We start from the raw sequence: 24265 nt of genomic DNA, 5'->3' as shown, positions 1-24265 counted from the left end.
AAGATAATGTGTCTTGAGTATAATTTCAAATGTTGCAACAAGAAGAAGGGGAGGGGTGTGTGGCGAAGATATAGCCTGTCTCTCTCCAGAATACATGCACTCAGCTCTCCAGAATACATGCACTCAGCTCTCCAGAGTACATGCACTCAGCTCTCCAGAATACATGCACTCAGCTCTCCAGAATACATGCACTCAGCTCTCCAGAGTACATGCACTCAGCTCTCCAGAATACATGCACTCTGCTCTCCAGAATACATGCACTCAGCTCTCCAGAATACATGCACTCAGCTCTCCAGAATACATGCACTCAGCTCTCCAGAATACATGCACTCAGCTCTCCAGAATACATGCACTCTGCTCTCCAGAATACATGCACTCAGCTCTCCAGAATACATGCACTCAGCTCTCCAGAATACATGCACTCAGCTCTCCAGAATACATGCACTCAGATCTCCAGAATACATGCACTCAGCTCTCCAGAATACATGCACTCAGCTCTCCAGAGTACATGCACTCAGCTCTCCAGAATACATGCACTCAGCTCTCCAGAATACATGCACTCAGCTCTCCAGAATACATGCACTCAGCTCTCCAGAATACATGCACTCAGCTCTCCAGAATACATGCACTCAGCTCTCCAGAATACATGCACTCAGCTCTCCAGAATACTCTCCAGAGTACATGCACTCAGCTCTCCAGAATACATGCACTCAGCTCTCCAGAATACATGCACTCAGCTCTCCAGAATACATGCACTCAGCTCTCCAGAATACATGCACTCAGCTCTCCAGAATACATGCACTCAGCTCTCCAGAATACATGCACTCAGCTCTCCAGAATACATGCACTCAGCTCTCCAGAATACATGCACTCAGCTCTCCAGAATACATGCACTCAGCTCTCCAGAGTATATGCACTCAGCTCTCCAGAATACATGCACTCTGCTCTCCAGAATACATGCACTCACCTCTCCAGAATACATGCACTCAGCTCTCCAGAATACATGCACTCAGCTCTCCAGAATACATGCACTCAGCTCTCCAGAATACATGCACTCAGCTCTCCAGAATACATGCACTCAGCTCTCCAGAATACATGCACTCAGCTCTCCAGAATACATGCACTCAGCTCTCCAGAATACATGCACTCAGCTCTCCAGAATACATGCACTCAGCTCTCCAGAATACATGCACTCAGCTCTCCAGAATACATGCACTCAGCTCTCCAGAGTACATGCACTCAGCTCTCCAGAATACATGCACTCAGCTCTCCAGAATACATGCACTCAGCTCTCCAGAATACATGCACTCAGCTCTCCAGAATACATGCACTCAGCTCTCCAGAATGCACTTAGTTGTCTCCCATCAATTCTTGCACATTCGTTGTGTGAATTGTTTGCCCGTTGATTGTATTTATTTTTCATAAATTCCCAATTACGTATGTCACCAGTAGGCCAAGTAAATGTAAAAACGTTGTTTGCAGAGTTCAGAACCTGCTACACTTGTGAGAAGCAAGTTTTGGTTTATTTCATAACCACAGTTGACGAGTTTTGTAAATGTTTTCGTTGTCTTTTGTTTGGAGTGCTCCATGTGAGTAATGAGTGTCTGGGTTTTCTCTAGGAACATACAGAGGGAGTGCGTGCCAGAGCAGGTATAGAAGTAGGACTAGCTGGCCTGCTGCATGCATATGTAGGAAAGTGCCCGTTTGGGATGTCTTAACTCACCACGTCCACTGCTAGCTAATAAGCTGAGCTTCTCATTCCTTTTTTCTTCCCCTCACACTGTAAGTCAACAAAGTATTTATTTTTTCATTTTTATTTTACCTTTATTTTACTAGGCAAGTCAGTTAAGAACAAATTCTTATTTTCAATGACGGCCAAGGAACGGTGGGTTAACTGCCTGTTCAGGGACAGAACGACAGATTTGTACCTTGTCAGCTCGGGGATTTGAACTTGCAACCTTCCGGTTACTAGTCCAACGCTCTAACCACTAGGCAAATAATAATAGTTCTTCACAGTATTTGGAAAATCCAACACCCTACCAGCCTCAATATTCACCAAGCCTCGGTGTGAAAGAGAAACATATCATGATCTGATGATCCCATATATCCAGTGAAAATGGCATGAAAAAAATCTGCCTGTCCCAAGCTCTCTGGTGCCGGAAACTCAGGCGGAGTTTTCATCAGGATATTTTCTTCTGTTTTTATTTGTCGGCTTTAGGCCTATGCATTTTACTTAGTTGAAGATGGAAGTTATAGATTACTGCTGAATTTGGCCTATAGGCTATCTCTGAATTCAATACGGTAATTTCTTTAGCCGCTAATGGATCACAGTGTAGGCTATCAATGTGCCCATATGGTAGAGGCTGGTGCTCTCATCTTAGTTGAATTTTGTTTTTTTAGATTTATATATATTTTTATAATTAACCACGTTACACTGATTATGAGAAATTAAAACTTTATTATAGAAATGAAACTGTACCACAAAAATGTGCATATAAAAGTAATCATTACTCATGCAGATAGATGGTAGGATAAATAGTAAGCTCCCCCTGCCCCCCCCCCAAAAAAGGTGTCCGCCTATGGAAATCAAAGGCCCGTCCAACTGATTCGTTCAGCCGCAGTCCCTGTCTCACTGTATGTATCTCTCTATCATCTCATAGCCTAGTGGTGATTAGCCAGTCTGCCCACGAGCCCAGCCAGCTGGAAATCTCTTTAATAAGTGAGTGTAGGACTGCAGTGCTCCATATACATCCCTCCCTCCCTAGTCCTACCCATCTAATTCTCACCTCATTTTCCCCTCTTTCCCCTCATCCCTTTCTACCTGACCTCTCCTTATCTCTTTTCACTATAGGTTCATTGTTTTCTCTTTTAGAGTATACTGGCAAAATGCCTTGGCATTTATCTCATCATGTCTTAATTGATGTTCTTCCAGTGCTGGAATAAACTCTACAAGTATTGCCTGTTTCTAGAACCCCAACAAGGAGGCTGTAACTGTAGCCTATCGTGGGTCGTTTAACACTGTCACCAACATGGTGTCACACAGTAGCTCCGTAGTACTACAGCATCTGTGTTCCCTGGTTAATTTAGACCCTCGCAGCTCAGTTGCTATGGCAATGACAACATGAGAGATTGGGTCCATCGTTCAATCAAATGTGTTCTTTCTAGAGTAGTGCAGAGGGGGTTGGGATCTGGCGCAATTTCCTGATTGGTCTGATTTCCTGATTTAGAGCAAAGATTGGGATTTCGATTAATCAATTGATTGCCCTCAGCAGCTGGCCCCTAATCAATGTTTGGGAATTGTGTCATGGACATCACCACTGGTATGCTGTCAATACAGCATGGGGTTATAGTCTGGCATGTAGACACTAATCTGATTACCCACGAGCACCTCAGTATAGAAAACAAATGATACATTTGATCTCTGAACGCTTCATTCCACTGACACACATGGCTTAGCACAGTACTTTGTTTGGCTGTTTGTGTTTCTGCGGGTGCATTGTACACAGCGTATGTGAGAGACTGTGCAGTGGATCGGTGCGTTGGTTACATCTTTATTGTACAGCAATGTAAAAAGAGCTTGCAATTACTTACTGCAGTTGCATTAGTGTATTTAATACTTCCTCCCATCTCTTACACACAAACATGGATTCATCAGTTTCAAGTGGGAATGTCAGGAAATGATTGTACACCATAAATAACAAATGATATCTTATTCTAAAATATGTGTAGTTCATGCATGTTTGTCTGTTTTGCTGCGTGTCCTGATGTAACACTGTAAATACTCTCTTACAGTAGCTCTGTGAATTGTATACCAAAGCCACCTTGACTAATGCTGACATTTAGTCAATCTCTTTGAGGAGATGAATGAGGCCGTATCTGTCAGAGAGCCCTGACATAGATTTCTCCTCCAGGGGATTATGCAGAAGCTTCTAGATGACCTACTGCCGTTTCTCTGAATTTATTATGATGCCCTAAAATGTATTTAAAGAGCTGTCAATTCTGACAAACTGCTCAATAAAGTCTAAGCATTTTACGCAAAAAATATATGCAAAAACGATCATTTTAAAAGCCTCTTATATTCAATGAAGGGCCATTTAATATAGACCACATGGAAAATTCAATCAATCAGATGTTTTGTATAAATAAAGACTTTGACTTTTCCCTCTGTTGCACCCTCTGTGACTTCTAGGGAAGATTTTAACCCACGTCACCTCTACATTTCTCCAGGTTTTCACCATCATTGTAAAGCCCTAGTTATTTTGTTGCTTTGACAAAGTAATTTCTGAGTATGATTATTTAGTTCATGTGATTAGTGATTCATTTTTCATCTGTCCCTCATTTTAAGGTCAGCCCTGTTATGTGAACTGAACTCGTTTGAATATGGTGAAACTATTCCTTAAAAAAAATTTTTTTTTAAATAAACATTGAACATCTAATAGTAAAATCATAATGTAAAAGCAGGTGAGCTGGTTCTACTATTTTTGGCCCTTTTCTGGTGTTTTGTGGTGGAAAACTGAGCAGGTCGAGCATAACGTCAAATCTGTTACCCATAGACAACAGGCTAGAATGTGAAGGGAAAAAATGGTGGACCTTGCATTCAATTAACAATCCATGTTGCACACAACAAGCTTCCATTACCCCTGTCACAATGGGATTCATGGCTGATTTAAGATGAAATCATCAACCCTGTTACGGAAATCCTGTTACTTTATTTGGCACTTAATAGGCACTTACCAGTATACAGTGGGGCAAAAAAGTATTTAGTCAGCCACCAATTGTGCAAATTCTCCCACTTAAAAATATGAGAGAGGCCTGTAATTTTCATCATAGGTACACTTCAACTATGACAGACAAAATGAGAAAAAAAATCCAGAAAATCACATTGTAGGATTTTTAATGAATTTATTTGCAAATTATGGTGGAAAATAAGTTTTTGGTCAATAACAAAAGTTTATCTCAATACTTTGTTATATACCCTTTGTTGGCAATGACAGAGGTCAAACGTTTTCTGTAAGTCTTCACAAGGTTTTCACACACTGTTGCTAGTATTTTGGCCCATTCCTCCATGCAGATCTCCTCTAGAGCAGTGATGTTTTGGGGCTGTTGCTGGGCAACACGGACTTTCAACTCCCTCCAAAGATTTTCTATGGGGTTGAGATCTGGAGGACTCCAGGACCTTGAAATGCTTCTTACGAAGCCACTCCTTCGTTGCCCGGGCGGTGTGTTTGGGATCATTGTCATGCTGAAAGACCCAGCCATGTTTCATCTTCAATGCCCTTGCTGATGGAAGGAGGTTTTCACTCAAAATCTCACGATACATGGCCCCATTCATTTTTTCCTTTACACGGATCAGTTGTCCTGGTCCCTTTGCAGAAAAACCGCCCCAAAGCATGATGTTTCCACCCCCATGCTTCACAGTAGGTATGGTGTTCTGTGGATGCAACTCAGCATTCTTTGTCCTCCAAACACGACGAGTTGAGTTTTTACCAAAAAGTTCTATTTTGGTTTCATCTGACCATATGACATTCTCCCAATCTTCTTCTGGATCATCCAAATGCTCTCTAGCAAACTTCAGATGGGCCTGGACATGTACTGGCTTAAGCAGGGGGACACGTCTGGCACTGCAGGATTTGAGTCCCTGGCGGCGTAGTGTGTTACTGATGGTAGGGCTTTGTTACTTTGGTCCCAGCTCTCTGCAGGTCATTCACTAGGTCCCCCCATGTGGTTCTGGGATTTTTGCTCACCGTTCTTGTGATCATTTTTACCCCACAGGGTGAGTGGTCTTATATGTCTTCCATTTCCTAATAATTGCTCCCACAGTTGATTTCTTCAAACCAAGCTGCTTACCTATTGCAGATTCAGTCTTCCCAGCCTGGTGCAGGTCTACAATTTTGTTTCTGGTGTCCTTTGACAGCTCTTTGGTCTTGGCCATAGTGGAGTTTGGAGTGTGACTGTTTGAGGTTGTGGACAGGTGTCTTTTATACTGATAACAAGTTCAAACAGGTGCCATTAATACAGGTAACGAGTGGAGGACAGAGGAGCCTCTTAAAGAAGTTGTTACAGGTCTGTGAGAGCCAGAAATCTTGCTTGTTTGTTGGTGACCAAATACTTATTTTCCACCATAATTTGCAAATAAATTCATTAAAAATCCTACAATGTGATTTTCTGGAAAATAAATTCTAATTTTGTCTGTCATAATTGAAGTGTACCTATGATGAAAATTAAATTTGCCCCACTGTATATATTTTGATATTTAACCTCTTGAGATGGGAAAACATGTTTTTTATGAAGTGGAACATGTGCTCTTTATGACAAAATGTTACAATTAGGTTAAATTACATATCTCAAAAATCACCAAATTGGCAGAACGATCTAGCAGATGATCCAAGTTATAGCTTACTGGCCAAAGATCAGAACCCATTTCTAAGTTGTTGAATGTGTCATTTCTGAGAATCCATTAAGAGCAATTGATTGCCTGTGTGTTTGATCACTTATCTTTGCCTTATAGCTTTTACCATTTCAAGACCCCCGTCAGACACACAATTTATCCCCCGTCTCCCTTTCTCTACAGGACTGTTACTGCGCTGTTCTCCATCACCATCATCATGGAGCCAGTTTGCACAATGGGAACACATCATGGCTGTGACGGTTACTACTACCCCTGACGCTTGAGAAGTCACCACCATGGAGACGGACAGCTACACCCCGACCCCAGCCCCGAGCGACTGGGCTGGGACGGTGGTAAGTGTGGGGGCCCTGGAGGAGGTCTCGGGGGAAAGTGTCTCCTCCAGCACAGCCTGGTACATGCCCTACCCCCTGGGCTTCCAGGTGTCACTGACCGCCTTCCTCATGCTAGAGCTGGTGCTAGGCTTCAGCAGCAACTTGACCGTGCTGGTGCTCTACTGTTCTCAGTCCAACCTGGTCGACTCAGTCAGCAACATGGTCACGGTCAACCTGCATGTGCTGGACGTGATGTTGTGCGTGCTGTGTCTGCCTCTGACCCTGGTGGTGGTGCTTCTGCCCCCAGGGCCCAACCTGGCCCTGCTCTGCTGCTTCCACGAGGCCTGTGTCACCTTTGCCTCCATCGCCACCGCCATCAATGTGCTGGTCATCAGCGTGGACCGCTATGACATCTCTGTCCGACCCGCCAACCGGTTGCTCACCCCGCAGAGGGCGGGGCTACTGCTGGCTGCCGTCTGGGCCACGTCTCTGGCCGTCTTCTTCATCCCCTTTCTGGAGGTGGAGTTTCTCACCGGAGGGGCGGAGAGTAGACAGCACAGCTCCACCTCCTCCCCCGACACCCCCCTGGCACTAGTGTGGCGTAACCGGACGCTGCTTTGTGTGGGTGGACAGGGCTACCACACAGGCCTGGCCATGTACTACCACCTGCTGCTGCAGGTGCCCATCTTCTTTATCACAGTGGCAGTCATGCTGTTCACATACTCACGGATCCTGCGGGCCTTGAACATTCGCATCGGCTCCCATATTAAAAAGAGCCAGCGCTTCAGGGCACCCTCCTGCAGGGGGCGACGTAAAAGACAGAAGCAGAAGGCAGGGCTGGGAGTGATAGAGGGAGGAGAGCGTTGTACAGACACAACCAAGCACCTATCTCACCCTCCACTCATCCCATCCCCCACAGCCACCTCCCCCCCAGCCCTGTCCTCAGCCCCTCTGGTTAGCTCAGAAGGCGCTGCTGCTGCCCCTGCACCTGCTGCCCCTGTCACCAGTCCCACTGTTCAGGCATCTGTGTCGGCCATCATTGCCTTGCGACGGGCCGTGAGGCGTCATCGGGACCGGCGGGAGCGCCAGCGGCGCGTCTTCAGGATGTCACTCCTCATCGTCTCCACATTCCTAGGTTGCTGGGCTCCTCTGTCCGTGGCCAACGTGTTGATCCTGGGCCTAGGCCCCAGTGACACCCTGGTCAGCCTGCGCCTCTGGTTCCTGGCCCTGGCCTATGGCACCACCATCTCCCACCCACTGCTCTATGCCTTCACCAGGCAGAAGCTGCGGCTTGCCCTCAGAGCCAAGGTGAAGAAGAGGGTGGTGTCACTACTGCAGGTGGACCCCTCGCCAGGAGAGACCGTCACACACAACTCCTGGGTGGAGCCAAGGAAGGGACGACAGTTACAGCTGGAGGGCAGCGAAACCATTGACCGTTGCCTGGTAGAGCCCCTGAAGAATAGCACACACTAGCTGCACCCCTCCCCCCCCCAGGTGCAGGACCGGGTTTAGGGAACCCTGCTGTATATCACTGAGTGCAAACACTAAGATACTTATGTAACTTCTTTACAGTAGCCTATATGAGTGTCTGTTTGGCCAGCAGAGGATCAGAATTCCACCCACTCAAGCATTGGAAGGCAGCTTCTAAGACAACACAAAAACATTGGCACCCATATAGATACACAAATACATATTATTTTAGATCTGCTAAATACAGATGTAGGACCTTAATTGAAGCCAGTTCACTACAAAAGGAAAATAATCCTGCATCAACAGGAAATGTGAATTATTATGTGGATTATAATTAATGGACATTTTTTATACGGTTTGTTAAAAATTGTTTAGGGTAAATCAAGTCTGACATTTTAAAGTGGAAATGATCAAATATAGATGCCTTTTTAAAACGTGAATGCACAGCAAGATTGCATTTCCTGCTGAGTAGGAAAATTGTCAGCAACAAAAGAGTGATCAAATGAAGATCCTACATCTGTATTACACATGCCTTGACTATTTTAAGAATGGGTTTAAAGGTGTCATTGATTCTGAACAAGAAGATGTATATATCCTACTGATATAATATAAGATGGAACTATGTACATAGTGTACACTATTATCTATTCATATATACAGTGACTTCAGAAAGTATTCAGACCCCTTGACTTATTCAATATTTTGTTGAGTTACAGATGAAATTCAAATTGGGTTGAATAGAGTTTTGGGCTCACCCATTTACACACAATACCCCATAATGACAAAGTGAAAACATGTTTTTAGAAATGTTAACAAATGTATTTAAAAAATAAGTATTCACACCCCTGAGTCTATACATGCTAGAATCACCTTTAGCCGCGATTACAGATGTCATTCTTTCTGGGTAAATCTCTAATAGTAAATCTCACCATAATTTGCAAATAAATTCATTAAAAATCCTACAATGTTTTTTACTCATTTTGTCTGTCATAGTTGAAGTGTACCTATGATGAAAATTACAGGCCTCTCTCATCTTTTTAAGTGGGAGAACTTGCACAATTGGTGGCTGACTAAATACTTTTTTGCCCCACTGTATGTGACTTATGCACATTTCTACTCCTTAACTTATTTGTTGTTTACTCCATGTGTAACTCTGTGTTGTCTGTTCACACTGCTTTGCTTTATCTTGGCCAGGTCGCTGTTGCAAAGGAGAACTTGTTCTCAACTAGCCTACCTGGTTAAATAAAGGTGAAATAAATAAAATAAAAATATATCTTTTTTATTAGGCTTTCCATAACAAAGGGGTTGAATATTTATTGACTCAAGATCTTTCACCTTTTCATTTTTTATGAATTTGTAAAAAATTATAAAATCATAATTCCACTTTGAAATTATGGGATATTGTGGGTATGCCATTGACACAAAATCTCAATTTAATTCATGTTAAATTCAGACTGTAACACAACAAAATGTGGAAGAAGACAAGGGGGTATGAATACTTCCTGAAGGCACTGTAAATAGAGAGAGGAGGGGAGATACAGAGAGGTTAAAGATCTCCCTATGTAATAGACTGTTGCATTGGATAGTTTGTAGTAAACAGATGACTGGCAATGTTTTAATGTTGACAGAGAAACTTCCACAAAGCTCATAAATGTGTCCACAAATCAATAAATGCCGCTCTACAACTCCTCCCCTCCCTCCCTCCCTCCCTCTCTCTCTCACTCTCTCTCTCTCTCACTCTCTCTCTCTCTCTCTCTCTCTCTCTCTCTCTCTCTCTCTCTCTCTCTCTCTCTCTCTCTCTCTCTCTCTCTCTCTCTCTCTCTCTCTCATGCTGTTTAATCAGCTTCTTGATATGCCACACCTGTCAAGTGGATGGATTATCTTGGCAAAGGAGAAATGCTCAACTAACAGGGATGTAAACAGATTTGTGACCAATAAGCTTGTTGTGCATATGGAACATTTCTGGGATTTTTTATTTCAGTTTATGAAACATGGGACCAACACTTTACAAGTTGTGTTTATCTTTTTGTTCAATATAGGTTGACAGCGATTCTGATGCTAATAAATGTCTGTGTGCATAGAGAGAGAGAGAGAGAGAGAGAGAGACAGAGAGAGAGAGAGAGACAGAGAGAGAGAGAGAGAGAGAGAGAGAGAGAGAGAGATGTAATATACAGTGTTGTGTTGGATAGTTTGTAGTAAATAGATGACAAACAATGTTTAATTGTTGACAGATAAACTTCCACAAAGCTCATAAATATGTCCACAAATCACTATTTGGCACTGAATTTGTAATCATGTATTGATATTTATCTGTTGTGATGTATTATATATAAAATAGACATTGTAACTTATTCAATGTGATTTCCACCTTGTCGGTTGGTCCCCACATCATTTGGTCGTATTACAAAGAGTGATGTTGTTATAGTAGAGGACATCTGTCATGGCCATCTTGTCAACCCTTATGTCAAACCAATTAAACACCTTTGTACCTGCAAAAGTCCCCAGAGCCGGGCGCAAATGAACAGGACCGTGTTTTTGTAATAATTTGCCTGTAGGAATAATTTGCCTGTAGGAAACACAGGTAGGTTTGTGTACTACTGGTATATTTAGGGTTAGTAAGCAAGCATTCTATGGTAAAGTCTACACCAGTTGTATTTGGTGCATGTGACAAATAAATATGCCGGTAGTAGATTTGATTTTAGCCTACATAGTTTTTAAAAATGTATTCGTTATTTGCGCATACGGGTAAAAAAATAAGATGAGAAAATAAAGGACTGAAAAAAGAAGTTAAACATGTGTATGCCACAGGAGGTTGGTGGCGTTTTAATGGGGAGGACAGGCTCGTGGTAATGGCTGGAGTGGAATTAGTGGAATGGTATCAAATACATCAAACACATGGCCATTCCATTTCCTCCATTCCAGTCATTATATTATGAGCCATCCTCCCCTCAGCAGCCTCCACTGGTGTAGGCGACGTAAAAACTAAACAGAACACTATTGGCTAATTGTTTGATTTCAGCACCGTACTGTTCTGTGGTGCACACACAGACCTTCAACTCCCAGTGGGACTGTGTCTTATAGACTTATCATCATAAAACCTGAGACAAATGTGATGGATTTATGCTACTGAATGTTCATACCTGCTTTATATACACACATGCATCACATGTATTCATTGTATAAATTCCCATTGTGTTATTTTCTTGTATCTAAATATATAGAGAGGCAATGAAAATATCAATAAATGTGACTATTGTATTGGGGCTTGTGTTTGCAGTCAATCACCTTTAATCTGGCTTCTATTTTTCTGTGTTCTTGTTGTCATCTATAGGTTTTTCAATAACAGGCACATTTTCCATAAATAAAGATGAGTACCACACAGTGCTACATGAATACAGCCACTTTAGAATACATGGTTTAAAATTGCTTGGAATTGAAGCCTGGGGAGCTACAGTGCTTCATGAAAGTCTTTCCTTCAGTAGAGAAATGTGTTAAGGGGAGGCCTGCTGTGAGGGCTGCAGCTGGAGGCAGATGAAGAAGAAGTTAACAACTTTATCATGCATGTCCACACACACTCATGTACACAGCCACACTCACTCACGTACACAGCCGTGTGTGTGTGTGTGTGTGTGTGTGTACAAATTATGGGTTCTCTGTTGCTATGAGCACACTATCTACAGTTTGAGTACAGGCTGAATTGAGCATGGCAAGGCAAAATACGTTATATGTGTGGGCTGTAGCTGCAGGACATGAAAAGTACAGGAGCAATAGTTCAACAACCATCAACAGAGCGAGCTGCAGGCACTACTATCAAGATTAGATTTTTTAAAATGTTTATTTCACCTTTATTTAAATAGGCCATGGTGGTGAAGTAATTACAATATAGCAATTAAACACTGGAATGGTAGAATGTGCAGAAGATGAATGTGCAAGTAGAGATACTGGGGTGCAAAGGAGCAAGATAAACAAATAAATACAGTATGGGGATGAGATAGATTGGATGGGCTATTCACAGATGAGCTATGTACAGGTGCAGTGATCTGTGAGCTGCTCTGACAGTTGGTGCTTAAAGCTAGTGAGGGAGGTAAGAGTCTCTAGCTTTAGTGATTTTTGCAGTTCGTTCCAGTCACTGGCAGCAGAGAACTGAAGGAGAGGCGGCCAAAGGAAGAATTGGCTTTGGGGGTGACCAGTGAGATATACCTGCTGGAGCGCGTGCTACGGGTGGGTGCTGCTATGGTGATCAGTGAGCTGAGATAATGTGGGGCTTTACCTAGCAAAGACTTGTAGATGACCTGGAGCCAGTGGGTTTGGCAAGGAGTATGAAGCGAGGGCCAGCCAACGAGAGCGTACAGGTCGCAGTGGTGGGTAGTATATGGGGTGTATTTCATATTGTTGTTTTTTGGGGTGTATTTCATATTGTTGTTTTTTGGTCAATATAGTATTTTGTTTACAATGTAACACAATGTAATACAATAATATTCAACATAAATTATACCAAACGTTTGCGGTACAGAAAGACAATTCTAAACCATCTTTGGTGACACGTCACATTACAATCTTTAGCTTTATGGCGACCTCTGCAGGTGTATCTGTCAAGTTGCACCGAAACTAACATATCCCACAAGGCATTGGAGTTGTTCAAAATGTCTGTTGGATTCGTTCATAGCATATCTGCCGAAATAGCTCAGTTGGGAGAGCGTTAGACTGAAGATCTAAATGTCCCTGGTTCGATCCCGGGTTTCGGCAGAGACTTGAATGTCATTTTTTAATTTTCAAGGAAAATACACGTTCGCATTTTTTTTTAAACACGAAAGAAATTATACATCAGTCGGATAGTAGCCTATGACATCTAATGGATAGTAAATAAATTGCAGTAGCCTAACTGTAAAGGTAGGCTATTAGTGATGAAAGTGTAGCCTTCCTACGTATGTAGCAATCCACACGATGCGAAGATACGTTTACTATTGTGTTTAAAATTGAAAACCACTGAACTGGCATAATATAAATATATAGTGGGACTTTCATTTGTTTTTCAACAGGACAATGACCCAACACATGTCCAGGCTGTGTAAGGTCTATTTTACCAAGGAGAGTGGTGGTGTGCTGCATCAGATGACCGGGCCTTCACAATCCCCCGCCCTCAACCCAAGAGATGGTTTGGGATGAGTCGGACCGCAGAGTGAATGAAACGCAGCCAACAAGTGAATGAATAAGTGTTCTAAAACTTTTAACCGGTAGAGTATATTTTTTTATTTCAGAAAAAGGATGTGCTTATTTCTGAGTGCTAGACATGTCAAAACCGAGAAGCAGTTAACATCATGATTACCTTTGTTGTAACTTCAGGTTTCAAAAATAAAACAGGGAAGGCAGGGATCTCACCATTGTTGAACTGGCAAGGTCATAAGATAGGCAGTAGTAAAATATCATTTGAGTTTATTAGCTGTTAATAAGCTCTGAACCTATTGCATTGACACATTGTGATGATAGGGTTGTTCAGTGACAGCCCATCCGCTCAGCCACTGCATGGCATTGGAGGGTCAATGTGTTCCTCCCTTTCCTCTCCTAACTTGTGAGTGTCACTTTACTTGATACAAGTGTTTCTTAGCTAGTAATATATGCACATCAGTTCCATAGTTCCCTGTTTGTAGGCCTCTGTAGTGCAGTGATGGAAAAAGTACTCAATTGTCATACTTGAGTAAAAGTAGAGATGCCTTAATAGAAAATGACTCAAGTAAATGCTCAAGTTGTAACTCTGTATGTCAGCTTATCACATGTGACTGAATAACTGGACCCTCCTCCTGTGTAAACTTCCATTTTATCCTGAAGTCTGAGTCACACCTTGGCAGTAAGTCCCCTCTTCTCCATGGAGAACGTCTTGTGATTGATCCCAACGTTGTGCAGGGTTGTAGAGCCAAACTGCTGAGCCAAATATACTCTCAGGCACCAAAGAAGGAAGCCACACTCATCCTGAGGGTCTGGAGAACCACCTGTCTGCGGGCCTTGGAATGTCAGTCGCCAATGGAGAAACAGAGGCCAACTTCCACTTGAGGTGGAAGAGATTCTAGCCTCTGTGAATGATCAACTGGCCCAGCGCTCTGACTGGTCGAGCACAAAGATGATCCTTCAGTACAATGTCTCCTCTAAGAGCCAAATGGTGTCCAGAGACATTGCCTGCCTGATTGTGAGAGCCATGATGTAGCTCTTTCCCAGTGTGTACTCTCAACGGTACCCTGTGAGACCTGGTGACTGTGGAGAGTACTGCAGAGTTTAAGAACACAAAGCTGTGAACTACTGGACCCTAATGTCCACTGGAACTATGCCTAATTCCCAATTTCTGCACATCTTTTCAATTGACCCCGTCATGACTATGATCGATAAAGACATGACGACGCACTTTTGCTTTGCAAATCAGCTTTGGTTCATAGTCCAAAACGAGTTTGCCAAAGCTCCAAAGAGCAAAGCTCTGCAGAGAGCCTTGAATATATTACCTGGCTGTGAAGAGAACCTGGGTAAGGTCGACTCTGATCTGAGATATGCTCTACTCTGGGTACGTTTCAGCATTCCCTGCAAACCAACTTCATATTGATGCCTTCATGGAGGACAAGGAGCTGTGTTTTATAGTCTCCAGAATGGTTGTGGAAAGGTTGATAGGTCACTGAACCCCATCAGTGTTGTTCTCGGATCCCATTGTTGTTGGATCAGAGTTAATCAGCTACAGAGTAAGCTCTCTCTATGAATACAATTTTTTTAAATTAGTCACTCAAATATACTGTTTACAATGTGGTCTAGCAGACTATTCAGCCTCATACACTATTCGCAGATCATTGACATATGAGGACCTTTCAAGTGTGTCAACAAATCAATGTACAGAACATGGTCTGCAAAGAGTACAGTAGATTTGGAGGTGAATACAAATATGACTTCTTCCTATCTTTCAGGTGACCGTAAATTGCCCCAGAAATAAGGGAGGATTCCTCCGCCATGTTTGGAGAGCAGTGAAGCGACTCACCTGTGGCTGCTGCCGACATGCTAGAGCTTGACCAAGCCAGGACTAAAATACATAGCCTAGACAAGTAGTCATTGTTATATGATCATGTGCAAGCCCTACCTTTTCAAAATCAGTTATTTCATTATTAAAATCGTTATTGTATTGATATGAATAAATTGCTTATTCATTAGATCGACTTGTCCCTGTCATTAATTTCAGCTATCATGTTTTGATGTCCAACAGACCTATTCTGGTGTATAAATGAAGCAACATTTCAAGCAAACATAGCCCCGTTTATAGCATTATCAGATATCCTTTGGTCTTAGACAGAGCCCTATGTATTATTTGGTATCAGAGGAGGCTGGTAGGAGGAGCAATAGGAGGAAGGGCTCATTCTAATTGCTGGAATGGAATCAATGGAACGGTAACAAACACATCAAACATATGAACACCAGCCATTACAATGAGCCTGTCCTCCTATAACTCCTCCCACCAGCGTCCTCTGTTTGGTATTTACAGTAGCGCCATTAAAAGTGTTTTAAAAAACGATTTATATTGTCAAAAGGTTCCTCGATTGAACACAAGGTGGTGCTGTTATATAGTTTGACATTTATCCACCCTGGTCTTTGGCCTGGGCCCTGGCCTGTAGTATAGCTTCAAACTACTCTAATGATCAAAAATATAAATAAGAAAATATAATACCTACAGCACTACAAAACATGTATAGAATGGTTCAAATATTCTCAATTGGTTAATTAATATAATTGGCTTATTGAATAATTAGTGTTAATGATTGGCATTGGTTATGTTTGAGATTTGAGTCATGATACAGAGTCATGTCAGGATAGCATTGTTGACAGTGCCACATAGGTAACCTACGACCCCATGTATCCACCTCAGAGAAAGTGTTTTCACCACCAGCAGGGGTATGACAGACAGACAGGAATATTGGGCCTGGTCCAGTCCAGTTCACATAGGGATTCTGGCCCACTCATAATTAGTTTGTCTGTCCACCTGCCAGCAAGGTCAAGATTTGTAAGAACGTTGGTCGAAGAGAGCAGGCCCAGGATTTCGGAGTACAAAACAGGTCAGGGATTTGCGTCATCTCCATTGAAACACGAGTGAATAGTGCACTCCCTCTCTGCCTCTCTCAGTGGCAGTGTTCTAAACAGCAGTGCATTCTAAATGAATGGAGCAAGAGTGTTTTAGAGCGAGAGAGCGGAGAGAGTGAGGCGGGAGATTGACAGGGTCAGAGTGTGGCGCACAATGTTCTGGGTACTGCTAGGCAATGACAACTATGTAGAGGAAGAGGTTGATAGTGTGTGTCTGTGTGTGTGTATATATGTGTGTGTATATGTGTGTGTGTGTGAGATCATCAGAACACTCTGTTCATTCCACGGCCTCTCATTTTCATCCCTACCCATACAATGTCAGATAATATGTTACCGTATATGTATCATCTCAACAAATGTATTCACGTGTTACTAGGTTATTTGTGGCAAGGTGTGGTTATGCAAGACGCTGCTAAACAAGGCAGCTACTGAACGTTTCTTTAAGCAACAGTCCTCTCTCACTCTCATTCGTTTGTTCTCCATGCTTGCCAGCTGTGTGTGACTTGGAAAGTCTAGCAGACTGTCCAAGTCTCTTTGTTTAGGCAGCTCCTCAAAAGGAAACGGCCTGAACATGCCAATCAAGCCACTTACTGATTCAATTTGGTAATAGAATGAAACATTAAGGCAGTGGGAGGAACATGAACTGTTTTTGCTCTAATGAATCCAACCTTCATTCAGTCCTGTTTCAAACCGCTCCCACAAGTATTCTGGTAAAGTTGGCATCAGTTGAAGGCTTGAATAACCTGAACAACAATGACTTCTACAAGCTCGGTAAACACCCTATGTCCTGTCCCTTAGTTCCTGGGCCTTTTTAAACAAGCACTGAGCCGGACAGACAGACTAACAGACACAGGAGGCAGTTACAGAAAGACAGAGTGAGGGGTAGAGAGAGGATGACAAGGCAAAAGAGTGAGAGTTGGTCACATAATAACTTGTTTACAATACAAAGAATGATTAGGGTAAACAACCATTAAATGTGAGAGAAGTGGGATCTCTGACAGTTGCTACTGGTAGTACTGCAACTCGCTGTTGGCTGGGCTCCCTGCCTGTGCCATTAAACCCCTACAACTCATCCAGAACGCCGCAGCCCGTCTGGTGTTCAACCTTCCCAAGTTCTCTCACGTCACCCCGCTCCTCCGCTCTCTCCACTGGCTTCCAGTTGAAGCTCGCATCCGCTACAAGACCATGGTGCTTGCCTACGGAGCTGTGAGGGGAACGGCACCTCAGTACCTCCAGGCTCTGATCAGGCCCTACACCCAAACAAGGGCACTGCGTTCATCCACCTCTGGCCTGCTCGCCTCCCTACCACTGAGGAAGTACAGTTCCCGCTCAGCCCAGTCAAAACTGTTCGCTGCTCTGGCCCCCCAATGGTGGAACAAACTCCCTCACGACGCCAGGACAGCGGAGTCAATCACCACCTTCCGGAGACACCTGAAACCCCACCTCTTTAAGGAATACCTAGGATAGGATAAAGTAATCCCTCTCACCCCCCCCTTAAAAGATTTAGATGCACTACTGTTCCACTGGATGTCATAAGGTGAATGCACCAATTTGTAAGTCGCTCTGGATAAGAGCGTCTGCTAAATGACTTAAATGTAAATGTAAATGTAGTAATTATTTGTGTGGTCAACTTCATAGCTAGCCCTTGGTGGGTTAAAGAGATCCTAACAAACCACAATAAACAACAACAATAAAAACAACTAACCTTTTCCTGAAGTTGCTTTGGGCAATATTGTTCTATAACACTACATTATACTGTTGAACCATTAGTAGTTTAGTATAGCCTAGTATAGCCTAAGATTATGACAACACTATATATCTCAGAAAGTCTACATAATTGCAATGAGTGAAAAGTGTTCCTCGGTTGACAATTTCCTGCATGTTGCACTGATGCTTATAGGTCCACCACCACCGTTTCACATTATGTGTAATTATTGTTTTTTCCCCTTTCAGCACATTGGCTAATATTCTTTCCATGGTTCTGTACACTACTGTACTGTTGTCTTATGTTATGGGAGCTGAAACAGCTTTATTCACCATTTTCAAAAATGTTCAAAAAGCACAAATAGCTAGATTCCTTTTAGACACATGTCCGTACACAATAAAACATGTTGACAGAATTAAAATGGACTGCTAGCCCTAAAACACGAGGACAGTTTGCATGTGGCGCAGCACCTGTCATGTGCTTCTTGTTTTCCATTTTCAATTCCGTTACCAATCATAATAGACGGCCTATTCAATTGTAGCTCTACAATTTGAGGAAATGTTCTGGCTACATCAGGAGAGAAAGAGTGATTGACATGACGTATTTGTGACTATCCCACTCCATTATGACATAACAGCATTACCATCAAAAAACATTTCTTTCTTCCCAAAATGTCAAAGCAGTTTTGTCCCTGGGTAAGGGGATAGAATGTGCCTTATCCCTGTCATTGTGTGGGGTGTAAAGCGCTCTGTTGTCCCTGCTGTGTGATTGAGCAGAAAATAACTAACCCACGCATGTTCCCTCCAACCAGCTCTGGGCTAGGGAACAACCGGGGGATTGTTCTGTGTGTAATTTATACACAGGGTTGGGGAGTAACTGATTATAAACTATTAAATGTAATCAGTAACATGTAATCTGATTACAAAAACTATAACTGTTACTTTACCAGCAACAACAAGAAATTGATAACTTTTAAATTCAGAAGGGATGTTTGCAAGAAGAAAAAAATAATAATTATGACACCTTTCTGTTCAACATTGAAAAAAGGTGCAAGTTAAAGTTTGTTCCACCTGAGAGAGTGTCATAGACAGCTATGAAGACGTACAAAATACATTTGATGGATATTTGTTGTCTTCTTCTAATACCTGAAAGGAAAACTCCACCCAAAAACTATATTTTGGTATTTGTTTCATTGGTGCATTGTTGGCATAGTCCCAAAATGTTTTTCTTCTCAGCAATCAAGTTTTCAAGATAAGTAACTTTCAAAATACAGAAATTATCCCATATTGTTATTATTTTTTAAGTAATCTAAAAGTCACAGAACGTAATCATATTACGTACCGAGTTTAGTAAATTCAAAAGTTATGTTACCGATTACAAATTTGGACAGGTAACTACTAATTGTAATGAATTACATTTAGAAAGTGACCTACTGTCATAACTGTCCTGTAAGGATCCAAATGGGTCAGATTAGCTTTGCAATAAATAACTTCAACCAGATCCCCTTTCACCCGCAGAGGGGAGAGAAGGGAACTGGTGGGGGGTTGACAGCTCACGCCCTGTTGTAAATCAATTTCAGAACATTCAGCTATCTCCCTTTCCAAATTCACCCAAGGAATGTGACTTTGTCTACAGAGATCTTTTTCCACCAAAACTCGAACATGTTCTGAAGCAAATAGTGGAACAATATATCTAACAAAGAACATGGAGAATGGTCAGAGGCAATATGGAGAACACTGGTGATGTTTCAGGTGTTGTTTTGTGATGTCATTAAAAATGCTATAAAGGAAATACTGTAACTTGAAAAGTATACACACTATTTGTGTGAAGTGTCCGTCCGATGCGCTGTGCATGAAATATGAAAAATTATGAAAGTGTTTTTGTCGAGAGATGGATATGATTTTAGGAGCCATAAGAGATAAACGTTTCTATAACTTTATACAAGTAAGTAGTCACAGCCCCCTTGAGGTCACATAGCGTGTCAGCCTGAAGGAACCCCCCCCCCTTTTTGAACGAACAGTATAAAATGATGGGTTAACAATTAACATGTCATACCAGAAAAACATCAAGCTGCAGCTCACATTTAAAGGTGGTTGGAACTTTGAATCTCAACACGAGATAGAGATATAAAGTCACCACCTGGACAATCACTGGTATTGCCGATTAGCTGTCCTAAGTATCTAGAAAAGCTCATTTAAGTAGGACCATTCTACTACTCTCTTCAAACCATCGTATTCTACTACTCTCATCAACCCATTGGGAACCATCAACACAGCTGGCTAGCCTATCTTCAAAGGAGCATCTTCCAGAGTGAATGGAAGTAGAATAAACTCTGTATTTCTGTTCAGGACTACACAACAAGTCACCGGATAACGGAGGACAGCAGAGAAGAACAACAGTAGAAGACGGGTGGGGACCCCTTTTGGACAATCAGATCCTTACAAGCGTGCCGCAAAAAGGCCCAACACCCTTTCCAAGAAGACCTGGTTCTGACAAAATACACAAAGAACCAAGATATTTCACATAAATACATTAGTGATTTCTTACTCATGTTCATGTGCAAAGTCTATGATTACTGTGTGAGTAGTTTCCAAATGTACAAAAGTATTATGTCCCTGTCCCTCAGATATTGGCAAACTGCTTGCTCTATTGTACTTATTGGAGAAAATGTAAGCGGAGTCATACATTTAATGTGTTATGCAATCAGGATACAAGTGGCTAGGGTTGCACATTTTGGGGAATATTCAGAGGGGGAAACTTTCCGTGGGAATGAACGGGAAAATATGGGAATTGTAAGGGGTGCATACTGGCGACAGAAGTCAGACACAGGAGAGCAAAAACTGTGTTTCCAAACGGTGCAGTTTAATAACAAAAAAAAACACCTGAAAACAGAACAATCCAATAATGGGTACATAACCCGACGCACACCAGGACAGATGTGCACAAGCACTTACAATAAACAATCACTGACAAAGACATGAGGGGGAACAGAGGGTAAAATACACAACATGTAATTGATGGGATTCGGAACCAGGTGTGATGGAAGACAAGACAAAACCAAAGGAAAATGAAAAGAAGATCAGCGATGGCTAGAAGGTCGGTGACTTCGACCGTCGAACGCCGCCCGAACAAGGAGAGAGACCAACTTCGGCAAAAGTCGTGACAGTACCCCCGGCCTCGGGATGAAGCCGGCCTCGGGGACGATCCGGAGGGCGAGGCACAGGGCAATCCGGACGAAGACGGTGGAACTCCTGCAGCATCGATGAGTCCAACGCGTTCTCGACCGGAACCCAGCACCTCTCCTCCGGGCCGTACCCCTCCCACTCCACGAGATACTGAAGGCCCCTCACCCGGAGCCTCGAATCCAGTATGGAGCGAACGGAGTACGCCGGGGCCCCCCTGACGTCCAGAGGGTGCAGGGGAACCTCCCGCACCTCAGACTCCTGGAGCGGGCCAGCCACCACCGGCCTGAGGAGAGACACATGGAACAAGGGGTTAATAGGGTAATCGGGTGGAAGCTGTAACCTATAACAAACCTCGTTCACTCTCCTCAGGACTTTAAATGGCCCCACAAACCGCGGACCCAGCTTCCGGCAGGGCAGGCAGAGGGGCAGGTTTCGGGTTGAGAGCCAGACCCGGTTCCCCGGTGCGAACACTGGGGTCTCACTGTGGTGGCAATCTGCATTCCTCTTTTGGCACGTCACGGCCTGCTGAAGGTGGACACGGACGGCTTCCCATGTCTCCTCCGCACACCTGAACCAGTCGTCCACCGCAGGAACCTCGGTCTGACCCTGATGCCAAGGCGCCAGAACCAGCTGGTACCCCAGTACGCACTGGAAGGGAGAAAGGCGGAGCGAGTTCTGTGCCATCTCGGCCCACTCCACCCGGCCGGTCCTGGCAATAGGACCGCAGAAACCTACCCACATCCTGGTTCACTCTCTCCCCCTGCCCATTACTCTCGGGGTGAAACCCTGAAATAAAACTGATCGAGACCCCCAGACGTTCCATGAACGCCTTCCAGACCCTAGACGTGAACTGGGGAACCCGATCAGACACTATACTACCTGTCTCTCCCAGCGGTCCATAGTCTGGACAATGTGGTCCATGGCAGTGCCAAGATGGTGGAGCATTGCTGCGTGCTCCCGGACGCGCTCCTCCACCCCTATACCCGGGGTACCTGCTCCTGCTGACTCCAAGGTCGGGTCGGTGATTCTGTAAGGGGTGCGTACTGGCGGCAGAGAAATCAGACGCAGGAGAGCAAAAACTGTGTTTCCAAACGGCGCAGTTTAATAACAAAAAAACAGGACAGACGTGCACAAGCACTTACAATAAACAATCACCGACAAGGACATGAGGGGGAACAGAGGGTAAAATACACAACATGTAATTGATGGGATTGGAACCAGGTGTGATGGAAGACGAGATAAAACCAAAGGAAAATGAAAAGAGGATCAGCGATGGCTAGAAGGTCGGTGACTTCGAACGCCGCCCGAACAAGGAGAGGGAACAACTTCGGCGGAAGTCGTGACGGGAATTAACAGGACTATATGGGAATTAATGGAAATATATGCAAATTATCCAATATAATATTTTTTTTAACTATTTACAGTTGAAGTCGGAAGTTTACATACACCTTAGCCAAATACATTTAAACTAAGTTTTTCACAATTCCTGACATTTAGTCCAAGTAAAGATTTCCTGTTTTAGGTCAGTTAGGATCACCACTTTATTTTAAGAATGTGTAATGTCAGAATAATAGGAGCGAATTATTTATTTCAGCTTTTATTTCTTTCATCACATTCCCAGTGGGTCAGAAGTTTACATACACTCAATTACTATCTCGTAGCATTGCCTCTAAATTGTTTAACTTAGGTCAAACGTTTCAGATAGCCTTCCACAAGCTAAGTTGGGTGAATTTTGGCCCATTCCTCCTGACGGAGCTGGTGTAACTGAGTCAGGTTTGTAGGCCTCCTTGCTCGCACATGCTGTTTCAGTTCTGCCCACAAATTGTCTATAGGATTGAGGTCCGGGCTTTGTGATGGCCACTCCAATACCTTGACTTTGTTGTCCTTAAGAAATTTTGCCACAACTTTGGAAGTATACTTGGGGTCATTGTCCATTTGAAGACCCATTTGCAACCAAGCTTTAACTTCATGACTGATGTCTTGAGATGTTGCTTCAATATATCCACATAATTTTCCTACCTCATGATGCCATCTATTTTGTGAAGTGCACCAGTCCCTCCTGCTGCAAAGCACCCCTACAACATGATGCTGCCACCCCCGTGCTTCACGGTTGGGATGGTGCTCTTTGGCTTGCAAGCCTTCCCCTTTTTCCACCAAACATAACAATGGGCATTATGACCAAACAGTTCTATTTTTGTTTCATCAGCCCAGAGGACCTTTGACCCCATGTGCAGTTGCAAACCGTAGTCTGGCTTGTTTATGGCGGTTTTGGAGCAGTGGCTTCTTCCATGCTGAGTGGCCTTTCAGGTTATATCAATGTAAGACTTTTTTTTCTGAACGAGCCTGAGCAGTATGACAGCTGTGTGGTCCCATGGTGTTTATACTTGCGTACTATTGTTTGTACAGATGAACGTGGTACCTTCTGGTGTTTGGAAATTGCTCCCAAGGATGAACCAGACTTGTGGAGGTCTACCATTTTTTTGGAGGTGTGGAGGTCTTGGCTGATCTCTTTTGATTTTCCCATGATGTCAAGCAAAGAGGCACTGAGTTTGAAGGTAGGCCTTGAAATACATCCACAGGTACACCTCCAATTGACTCAAATGATGTCAATTAGCCTATCAAATCTTCTAAAGCCATGACATAATTTTCTGGGATTTTCCAAGCTGTTTAAAGGCACAGTATGTAAACTTCTGACCCACTGGAATTATGATACAGTGAATTATAAGTGAAATAATCTGTCTTTAAACAATTGTTGGAAAAATGACTTGTGTCATGCACAAGTAGATGTCAAAACCGACTTGCCAAAACTATAGTTTGTTATCAAGAAATGTGTGGAGAGGTTGAAAAACTAGTTTTAATGACTCCAAACTAAGTATATGTAAACTTCAGACTTCAACTGTAGTTACGAATTGAACTTTAATTAAATGAGTTGACTCTTCACATGGGATGATTTCACTGAACAACAAAAGAAAGGGAATATTGAATGATCCCCAATGATCCATCGCATCTCCCAAAAATGTTTTCAACATACTTCTGTAAAATTATAGTCTAGAAACTAAAGCTTTCGTTGTCTTCCTCTCAGGCT

The 24265-nt window shown here is 43.1% G+C and overlaps 1 protein-coding gene, 1 long non-coding RNA gene and 1 other non-coding gene across 3 annotated transcripts; all 3 read left to right on the top strand.

Moving 5' to 3' along the window:
• Positions 1-6684: 6684 nt before the first annotated feature.
• On the top strand, positions 6685-8773 carry LOC115143745 (G-protein coupled receptor 22-like). The gene has a single exon (XM_029684221.2). It carries the CDS (start codon positions 6685-6687, stop codon positions 8191-8193), a length of 1509 nt encoding a protein of 502 aa, XP_029540081.1. The 3' UTR covers positions 8194-8773.
• A 4090-nt stretch (positions 8774-12863) lies between these two features.
• trnaf-gaa (transfer RNA phenylalanine (anticodon GAA)) lies at positions 12864-12936 on the top strand. Its single transcript has one exon. It is a non-coding gene; the product is annotated as a tRNA-Phe (tRNA).
• A 1472-nt stretch (positions 12937-14408) lies between these two features.
• LOC115143744 (uncharacterized) lies at positions 14409-15370 on the top strand. The gene is made up of 2 exons (XR_003865700.2): positions 14409-14909; positions 15129-15370. It is a non-coding gene; the product is annotated as an uncharacterized LOC115143744 (long non-coding RNA).
• The last annotated feature ends 8895 nt before the right edge of the window (positions 15371-24265 follow it).

This window comes from Oncorhynchus nerka, linkage group LG15 (genome assembly GCF_034236695.1).
Source record: "Oncorhynchus nerka isolate Pitt River linkage group LG15, Oner_Uvic_2.0, whole genome shotgun sequence".
In the NCBI taxonomy this organism is placed as follows: domain Eukaryota; kingdom Metazoa; phylum Chordata; class Actinopteri; order Salmoniformes; family Salmonidae; genus Oncorhynchus; species Oncorhynchus nerka.
The sequence above is the reverse complement of the archived record's forward strand: the minus strand, read 5'-3'. Positions and strand labels throughout refer to the sequence as shown.

Excerpts from the sequence above, each read along its gene's own strand:
- LOC115143745 (XM_029684221.2), top strand. The coding sequence starts at position 6,685 with ATGGAGACGGACAGCTACACCCCGACCCCAGCCCCGAGCGACTGGGCT.